At 38.8% G+C, this 10,116-nt stretch overlaps 1 protein-coding gene across 1 annotated transcript in view; it reads right to left on the bottom strand.

Moving 5' to 3' along the window:
* Positions 1 to 5,520, bottom strand: part of tmigd1 (transmembrane and immunoglobulin domain containing 1) — a 6,618-nt gene extending 1,098 nt beyond the window's left edge. The window contains exons 1-4 of the mRNA XM_046867262.1: positions 5,373 to 5,520; positions 5,051 to 5,144; positions 3,738 to 4,013; positions 1,151 to 1,435 (exon numbers count right to left, since the gene is read on the bottom strand). Coding sequence (XP_046723218.1) covers positions 1,151 to 1,435; positions 3,738 to 4,013; positions 5,051 to 5,120 — 631 coding nt within the window. The 5' untranslated portion in view covers positions 5,121 to 5,144; positions 5,373 to 5,520. The remainder of the gene's footprint in view (positions 1 to 1,150; positions 1,436 to 3,737; positions 4,014 to 5,050; positions 5,145 to 5,372) is intronic.
* Between the last annotated feature and the right edge of the window lie 4,596 nt (positions 5,521 to 10,116).

Here is a 10,116-nt window from a genome sequence, read left to right as displayed (position 1 = left end):
TTTTCTTTCAATGTGGGCAAAATCATAAATTTATGCAAATATAACTTAAATGACTTAAACTCCTTCAGGAACCAGTGTGTGCTAAATCAGTGTGTAACAATTTGCAGAAATCTTTCAGTGTTTATTTGTGAGGTTCAGTCAGAAGTCATACGGAATGAAACCCTGCAGCGTATCGGCTGTTATAAAACATTGTGTGCTGGATAATCACAAACACATGCTGATTATATTTACATTTATGCCATTTGGCAGATGCCCTTATCCAGAGTGGCTTACAGGGGAAGGATAAGGGTCTTGCTCAGGGGCCCAGAAGTTGCAGCTTGGTGGTGGTGGGACTTGTGACCTTCCGATTCCAAAGTCCAATGCCTTAACCACTGAGCCACAATCTCCCGATTATATTAGCTGGGTGTCTCTTTATAGGTTTCAATTCATTGCCATAAAGCGTTTTTCTGAAAGTATCAACTTTGTTTTGTTAATGAAGCATTTACCAAAAATATTAATATTTCCCCAGAACAAACCAAACTAAGATGTTCTTTCGTTCATTTGCTCAATAGAGCTGCAGAAAGATCAAATCTTTTTGTTCAACAAAATTAATTGTTCTGAAAAACATCATGTCACTTATTTATTGCAACAACTCTGCTGGTCGGGTTCCTCTGAGCGCAATAATACAGCACTGTGCATAATTCAAGAAGCCTTTCTCAACGGTTCTTCTACTATACGGTTTGTATCACAGGATACATGTTTTCCACAAAAAATTGCAGAAAGACTGTTGGGGGAAAAAAATTCTAAACAAAAATATATCAGCCAATCATATTGAGATTGTATGTAGAAGGATTTTTTATTAATCTTTTTTACATTTTACCCCTTTAATAAGCCCATGGTTGTATTTAGCTGGCGCTCCATGTCTAGGAGTAAGCACATGGTTTTAGACTTCCTGGGTAGTTGTAGTACAATTGGGAGATCTGTCTGACCAATAAGAAGTTGCAGCTAATAATAAATTCTATAAAACATTAGATACAGATAATTTGTTACATATTAATTAAACATATTAATGTTAAATGAAATTCTTGTCAATTTGATAAAAACCACTAACCACTAAACCACTAAACTGCTACTGTACTTTCCACACAGATATGAAAAAAAAGTCACAAACCTACAACCGTGATACTGAAGTTCTTTCTGGTAACTCCAGTGATGACCGAGTCGGCCTCGCAAGCGAACACGCCCTGGTGCACACCTCGTTTAACGTTGGAAATGAAAAGCGTAGCCGTAAACCCGTCGTTGCTTGTCCTGTAGTTGCTGGAAGAAAGATCCAGAAGCTTGTCGTCCTTCTTCCAGACTACACTTACTGGAGGATTAGCGTGAATATCGCAGGAGAGACTGGCTTCACTTTTCTCCTCGACCCACATTTCCTCATCTACACCCATGGTTGGGGGATCTGCAAGATAATAATAAATGTGATGTCAATCTACATATCAAATATTGGTCACAAATTATTGCTCATTTTCTAACCAACAAAAGTATAGCACATCTACTAATATCTAATAAATAGCTTTTTACCAGTGCAATTTTGTAAAAATGGTGCATTGGGACACAAGTGTCAACTTCGATGCATCACATCATTAACTTTTATGCGATATACAGGGAGTGCAGAATTATTAGGCAAATGAGTATTTTGACCACATCATCCTCGTTATGCATGTTGTCTTACTCCAAGCTGTATAGGCTGGAAAGCCTACTACCAATTAAGCATATTAGGTGATGTGCATCTCTGTAATGAGAAGGGGTGTGGTCTAATGACATCAACACCCTATATCAGGTGTGCATAATTATTAGGCAACTTCCTTTCCTTTGGCAAAATGGGTCAAAAGAAGGACTTGACAGGCTCAGAAAAGTCAAAAATAGTGAGATATATTGCAGAGGGATGCAGCAGTCTTAAAATAGCCAAGCTTCTGAAGCGTGATCATCGAACAATCAAGCGTTTCATTCAAAATAGTCGACAGGGTCGCAAGAAGCGTGTGGAAAAACCAAGGCGCAAAATAACTGCCCGTGAACGGAGAAAAGTCAAGCGTGCAGCTGCCAAGATGCCACTTGCCACCAGTTTGGCCATATTTCAGAGCTGCAACATCACTGGGTGCCCAAAAGCACAAGGTGTGCAATACTCAGAGACATGGCCAAGGTAAGAAAGGCAGAAAGTCGACCACCACTGAACAAGACACACAAGCTGAAAGCGTCAAGACTGGGCCAAGAAATATCTCAAGACTGATTTTCTAAGGTTTTATGGACTGATGAAATGAGAGTGAGTCTTGATGGGCCAGATGGATGGGCCCGTGGCTGGATTGGTAAAGGGCAGAGAGCTCCAGTCCGACTCAGGCGCCAGCAAGGTGGAGGTGGAGTACTGGTTTGGGCTGGTATCATCAAAGATGAGCTTGTGGGGCCTTTTCGGGTTGAGGATGAGTCAAGCTGAACTCCCAGTCCTACTGCCAGTTTCTGGAAGACACCTTCTTCAAGCAGTGGTACAGGAAGAAGTCTGCATCCTTCAAGAAAAACATGATTTTCATGCAGGACAATGCTCCATCACACACGTCCAAGTACTCCACAGCGTGGCTGGCAAGAAAGGGTATAAAGAAGAAAATCTAATGATATGGCCTCCTTGTTCACCTGATCTGAACCCCATTGAGAACCTGTGGTCCATCATCAAATGTGCGATTTACAAGGAGGAAAACAGTACACCTCTCTGAACAGTGTCTGGGAGGCTGTGGTTGCTGCTGCACGCAATGTTGATGGTGAACAGATCAAAACACTGACAGAATCCATGGATGGCAGGCTTTTGAGTGTCCTTGCAAAGAAAGGTGGCTATATTGGTCACTGATTTGTTTTGTTTGGTTTTGAATGTCAGACATGTATATTTGTGAATGTTGAGATGTTATATTGGTTTCACTGGTAAAAATAAATAATTGAAATGGGTATGAATTTGTTTTTTGTTAAGTTGCCTAATAATTATGCACAGTAATAGTCACCTGCACACACAGATATCCCCCTAAAATAGCTAAAACTAAAAACTACTTCCAAAAATATTCAGCTTTGATATTAATGAGTTTTTTGTGTTCATTGAGAACATGGTTGTTGTTCAAATTAAATCCTCAAATAAAATTAATCCTCAAAAATACAACTTGCCTAATAATTCTGCACTCCCTGTATAGTATACTGTAGTAGTTTGTCACAGTGTTGTTGAATTGTTGAATCTGATATGGAGGTATGCACTCATATTCTGTAAGTCAGACTTTAAAAGTAGATGCAGCTGTAATCCAAAAAACACATCTATATTAATGCCCTTGTTCTGGTTCACTATCTACTGATGAATTTCTAATAATAACTGATGTGCTGAAAAAAAAATATAATTGATATTATAATCATTGATACAATATTTTCTGCCACAGGAAAAAGAACTTTGCACTTTCCTGTTTTTAAGGGGAAAGATGATGAGGTGCATTTTTATGAGAGAATATAAAAGAGAGGATGGTGACAGAATGACACTGAAGTTTATAGTTGCTATAATGTGTAGCATTGATAACAGTTTGTGTTACGGACTTTCTGTAACGTGAAACGTAACCATAAACGGTCATAATGTGTTGCTCATTAAGAAATAAAAAATGGTAATAATTGACAAATTGGCAGGATTGTTGACAGGCTGTGAAAATTCATGCCATGAAAATCCCAGGCATTGAGTCTGTACTCACATTGAACATCTAACTGGATGGAGGTTTTGACGTTCATGTTAGACTTCAGCTGGCAGGTAAAGATGACTCCGTTATCGTCTCTGGTGACTGGCTGCACACACACGTGGCTGGTGATTAACTGGTTTCCATCACCCAGACTGACTTGTTGGTTGTTTCTGAGCCACTGCAGTTCTTCAGGCATGGCAGAGTCGTCGACTGTGCAGGTCAGGGACACGGTCTCCTCTGGTTTGGTCTGAACCAACCCTCCATTCATTGGCGGATTAGACTCAATGGTGACTGATGGGTTTAAAAAGAATGGGTTTGAATACATTAGGACAGAATTACAATTTATTATACATTATAGTGCTAGATCGAACGTTAAGTGCTATAAGGCCTCCGAACCACCAGGGGTGCCATGAGTTATATATTAGAAATGCAAAAAGAAAGCATGCTTTACTATAATATTATGTAGAATAATATGTGGCATGGGTTTTAGATGGTGGGAAAAAAATGGAGTAGAACCCAAATTAATATACACTATATAGACAAAAGTGTTGACCTTTCCAAATGCATCTTCCCGAAACTGTTACCACAAAGTTGGAGGTTGTATAGGACGTCTTTGAAGGTGGCAGCATTACATTTTCACTTCACTTGAACTAGAAGACCCAAACCTGCTCTATCATGAGCCAGCTCCATAAACATATAGTTTACATGGATTGGAGTGAAAGATCTCCTGCTATTGAGATCTGATATCAACTGTATATAACACCTTTGGGATGAAATGAAAGGTTGAATGCACCCCAGGCTTCTTCACCGCACCTACATTAGTACCTGATTTTACTAGCACCCTTAATAACACAAATCTTCACAAATCTTCACTTCTAGTAGAGTAGAAGTTATAGTAAGAGAATATGGGGACTTAATGTGTAATGGAAATCCTAATATAAACTGATTCTAATTACATGTATTTTTGTTTGTTTTGGTTTTTGTCCATTTGTTGATGTCGCTGAAATGGACATTTCTGTAACTTCTTCACTAGCAAATATGTAGAATCGCAAGTGTCAGGGTAACACGTGTAATTGCTAGCTTGCTACTGTGCTGCTGAGAAATGCTAATCACTCTTATAATGATAAACTGATGAAACAATAGTATTTCTGGAATCCTTGTGAAATAGAATACTAGTGGTGGTCATTATTCAGGAGCTACAAGCAAATATTTTGGCTCCCTGAACAAACCGATGCCTTGTATGAGGATAATTTATGTTACACTGAAGCCAAGACTGAATTTCAGAAGTTCTGTATATTATTTTTCTTGTTTCATTGCTAGGTTTTTACCATTTGCACTGTAGGCACCGAAGATACAGCCTAGCACAAGTAGTACGACTCGGGTACTGGACTGTCTCATTTCTTTCCTCAGGTTTCTTCTCTCCTACATAATACAGATAACAAGATCAGCGCTCAAACAATGTCTGTTCAAAATAAACCAAAATTTGCCAGCTTTTATCATTTCAAAGCAGCCTTTAGGAATTGAAATCAATTATGAATTTAATCACCACATAAAAACAAAACTTAAAATTGGTAAAGAAAAAAATAAAAAATATCATTGAAAATGCTGTGATAGATTTAAAATGACAATTTTTCTCTCCGCACCACTTACCAACCCAACGTCCAAGGCAATGATTGTCTCAAAAAATGCTGTGAGGGAATCCAAAGGTTGCCCTGCAGAGGTTTTAAAAGACTCCTGTGATTTCAGCAGAGGTTTATATTGAGCCGCTGAGTTCTTTTATAGCAGTTTTGTAGAATTACCACTCCTTACCTGACGGTCACAGACCTTTTATAATGCTGGGTGAACACTAAAACTGACTGATCTGCTCCACTCTGATATCTGAATATAGTGCAGGACTGAGGCACTGATGAATCACGTTCTAAGAACATGGTTTAATGTTCTTCTTTTTAGGATCAAACTGTAGGACTGATCTCAGAGGCACACAATAGTGAGAAATCCCTCATCAGTGAGATTCCTGTTCCAACGGACTCTTTTTCGTGAGACTGATACATAGAATATAAATGAACATAAATGAACTGAGACCTTCTGAATAGGAAGAGTTTTCATCACTAACACACACACACACACACACACACACACACACACACACACACACACACACATAGGCATGCAAACACACACAAACACATGGATAGGCACACAGACATGCAGAGCCAGGCATGCAAACACACACAGATACACATACAGACAGACAGACAGACAGACAGACAGACACACACACACACACACACACACACACACACACACACACATAGGCATGCAAACACACAAACACATGGATAGGCACACAGACATGCAGAGCCAGGCATGCAAACACACACAGATACACATACAGACAGACAGACAGACAGACAGACACACACACACACACACACACACACACACACACACACACACACATAGGCATGCAAACACACACAAACACATGGATAGGCACACAGACATGCAGAGCCAGGCATGCAAACACACACAGATACACATACAGACAGACAGACAGACACACACACACACACACACAGGCATGCAAACACACACAAACACATGGATAGGCACACAGACATGCAGACCAGGCACGCAAACACAGACAGACAGACTCGTGCAAAGACACACACACACACACACACACACACACACACACACACACACACACATGGTGCCTGTGTGTGTATGCATGCCTGTGTCTGCATTCCTGTGTGTGTCTGTTTGTTTTCCTAGGTATAGGTTTGTGTGCATGTGTGTTTGTCTGAATGTCTGTGTGCGACTGTGTGTGTATCTGTGTATAAGTTTGTATGCCTGTGCCTGTATGACTGTTGGTGTCTCTGTAAACAAACAGATATGCAAACACACAGACATGCACAAATGCACTCAAACACACACAGGCATACAGGGTATAGGCAACATAAGCAGCTAAATGACTGGGAAGCGGCACACGAATTATTTTTTTTTTGTTTTTGTTTTTTTGGCGGAACTGCGCCCTCTTGCGACCGTTTGCGCTCCTACAACCATATAGTATATATAAAGTAAAATGATTTCTGTTACTTAACATAATTTCAGTGCTGCTCGATCATCAAACGGATTAAAATATATTGCGAATAAAATAAAATTGACATCAATTAAAAAAAAAATAAGATTCGACTACGTTATGTTGGACTAATTTTACACACTTTCTGCATCATGATTATATTACCATACCATACATATTTGTTTTGCCATTTATGTGCATTTAAATGATCCTTTCTTTAAAAATAATAAAAAATTTACAAAACTCATTTCTAATCCTGTTCATCTTTAAGTCTGCCACCACCAGCTCTGCCTTCCTTCCGTCTTTTCTCAGTGCCAGTATCTCATTGAAGGTCTCACCAGCATCTAATAAATGTACCCTTTCCCTCTTTCAGATACCCTTTTATCCCCCTTCCACTCTTCTCCACCCAATTCAATTAAATTCAATTAAATTAATTTTTTATTTGTATTGCACTTTTAACAATGAACATTGTCTCAAAGCAGCTTTACACAGATAATGTGGTGATAAAGAATGAATAAGATGTTCTTTATAAGTGTAAGTTTGTCCTTGATGAACAAGCAGGTGGCGACTGTGGCGAGGAAAAACTCCCTGAGATGGCATAAGAAAGAAACCTTGAGAGGAACCAGACTCATGAGGAAACCCATCCTCATCTGGGTTGCACTGAATGTCAATTTATTGCAGATATACGATGTTGCGGGGTACAGTGATGGTGATCAGAGGAAAACTGTAGTCCTGAGTCAGTGTAGCAGACTGTTGACATTAACTGCAGTCCAAATCCATCCTCAAAACTCCTGTTCTTACTCCGGAATTCCATGGAACCACCCAAGATGTTGATGAGAAACCAGCTGCACAGAGTGGCCTCCAATCGAAGAGAACACTATCCAGAGTCAGGCCTGGATGAAGTGGGAAGATTCAAACCCACTCCATCCTGCCATCTTTTTTTCACTTCTCTAACACACTCTCCCTTACCGTGCACAATTGACCCCAGATACTTAATGACTGGTATTCAAGAACTGATATATTAGACGTTTATAATTTCCCAGAGGTGGAAAGTAACCAATTATATTTTCTTACGTTACTGTAATTGAGTAGATTTTTTGAACTTCTACTTAGTAGTTTTTAAAATCTGCATTTTTCTTTTACTTAAGTATGTTTGGTATGAAATATTGTACTTATATATTAATATATTATAATATTGTAAAAAATGCAACAGAAAAAAAAAAATCTTACCTCAGAAACTACTGCACTAATTGATTAATGGTCAGAGAACAAACACGCTGAACTCACAAGAGAGAGGATGGACGGACAAGATGGACACAAGATGCAGACTGAGCTGAAAGCGAAAGGAATCAGCGAATGTTGTTCAATATGTGCGCTCGCTGTCTGAATTCTGAATCTGTATTTGCGATTTCTCTCATTATCCTAAATGACATTATAACAATACTTTTGGACTGTAGTGTATTTTATTCAATAAAAATTCTTTATTTAATAAAAAAAAGTTTGTCCTTCTTGAAGTACACAAGAATCTCCTACCCCACATCCCTGTTAAGTACATTTTAAATAAGCTACTTTTAACTTTTACCTGAGTACATTTTTACACCAATATCTTTACTTGTATTTGGTAAAAATTTAATTGAAGTAACAGTAACTTTTACTTAAGTTGTTGATGTTATTACTTATTCCACCTCTGTATTTTTCCACTTTGCTGGCTCACATCTACAAATATATTACAATATGCGGCCTTTATTTTGTGTCCTTTGTTGTGTTATAATGTTTTAGCAAAATGAATCAACATCTCCAACAACCTCATCTCACTTTGCTCCCAAGTAATCCAGACTCTTTAACCACTGCACCTCAACTTCACACTTTGTCTACCTCAACTTTGACTGAGCACCTTAAAAGCCACCACTGATACTCTACCTGCTGCTGAGAGGTTCCTAAGTTCTGTCTTTTCCCCTGTTTCTAAATCCAATAACCCACCACCTCTGGATTCTGTAGACCGGCCTGCCTTGTCTAATAAAGTAAGGGCTGAATCTATCTAAAAATTCAGGTCTAAAAAAAAGAAGGGATGAATTCATCTAAAAAATAAGTTCACCCATAAGGACCTTATCAGGTCGAAAGGGATTTCATTTATCGTAAAAGAAACGATGGAAAAAGTTGCAATCATCATTTTATTCTGTTTTAAACAATGGTAAGAAGTTAAAAAGGAGGAAAAAATTTTGCTTTTGTTGCAATAAACTCGATTGAATGATCAGAAGGTTTCATCGGTTTTGAAATCTTTAAAATGGCTCAGAACATCCAGCAAAATGTGAAGGCATAGAAAGAACTGGAGATTCACTTTGAAAAGTGCCAGACAGCTGAGAGACAATCTAAAGCACTTACTGAGACAGAGAAGGAAGTGTTGTAAATTACTGAAGAGTATAGTGGAAATAATCCATCTCCAGCTGAGAGAAATACAGCTCTGAGAAGGTCCACAGATGCAAGTTCCCACCCGAATAATGGCAACTTTTTGAAAGAAGTGGAGCTTATTGTCTGGATCTGTGGGGTTTCTGGCTAGTTTTCTGACTTTTTGTTTTTTCTTGTGTTCGCATATTCCTGTTTTTTTAACACATACACTGTCTATACTGTTCCACATTGTCTGTATTGTCTTGTATAGTCTGTTTTTGTCTTGTCTTGTCTGTTTGGTCTCGTATAGTCCAAGCTGAATGTATAGTTTTGATTTATGTCTGTACTTTGACAGTCACTAACAGCTGGAACCAAATTCCTTGTGTGTGTCAACTCACTTGGCCAATAAACCTGATTCTGCTTCTGATTCTGATTCTTCTTTCCACTAGATGTCGCCAGAGAGTTCCAGAGGAGATTTTGTATTTTTCTTGCTTGTATTGTTGACTGATTTTGTTCTGCCTTTTGCGAATCATTTTGACATTTTTGAGTGTGTCTCTGTATTTGGGTTCACACACCTCTCTGTTACAGGTTGCTCTCAAACCAATCAACCCTGATTTGAGCCTCGTCCCTGACACATATGGTCGAGTTCAATCCTGTCATAAAGCAACACATAGATTGTTGCTTTATGAAAGTGTTGTGTTCAGGCTGGATCGCTGGCAATAAACCACAGAGCATTGTTTGTGCCACATGCAGCACATATTTTCAACTTGTTAGGGGCCCAATGCTGCATAAAGCTCCAAAGATACAGTTATACTCGTTATTTTGGTTACTTGCAGAAGATATTCACACTGTTCTCATCTTTCACCAATAGTCTTGAAAAACCATGTCAAGATCACACTAAAGTCATGGTCAAAGATCAGGTGGGAG

This window comes from Silurus meridionalis, chromosome 15 (genome assembly GCF_014805685.1).
Source record: "Silurus meridionalis isolate SWU-2019-XX chromosome 15, ASM1480568v1, whole genome shotgun sequence".
In the NCBI taxonomy this organism is placed as follows: domain Eukaryota; kingdom Metazoa; phylum Chordata; class Actinopteri; order Siluriformes; family Siluridae; genus Silurus; species Silurus meridionalis.
This window is presented reverse-complemented; position numbering and strand designations above follow the sequence as displayed.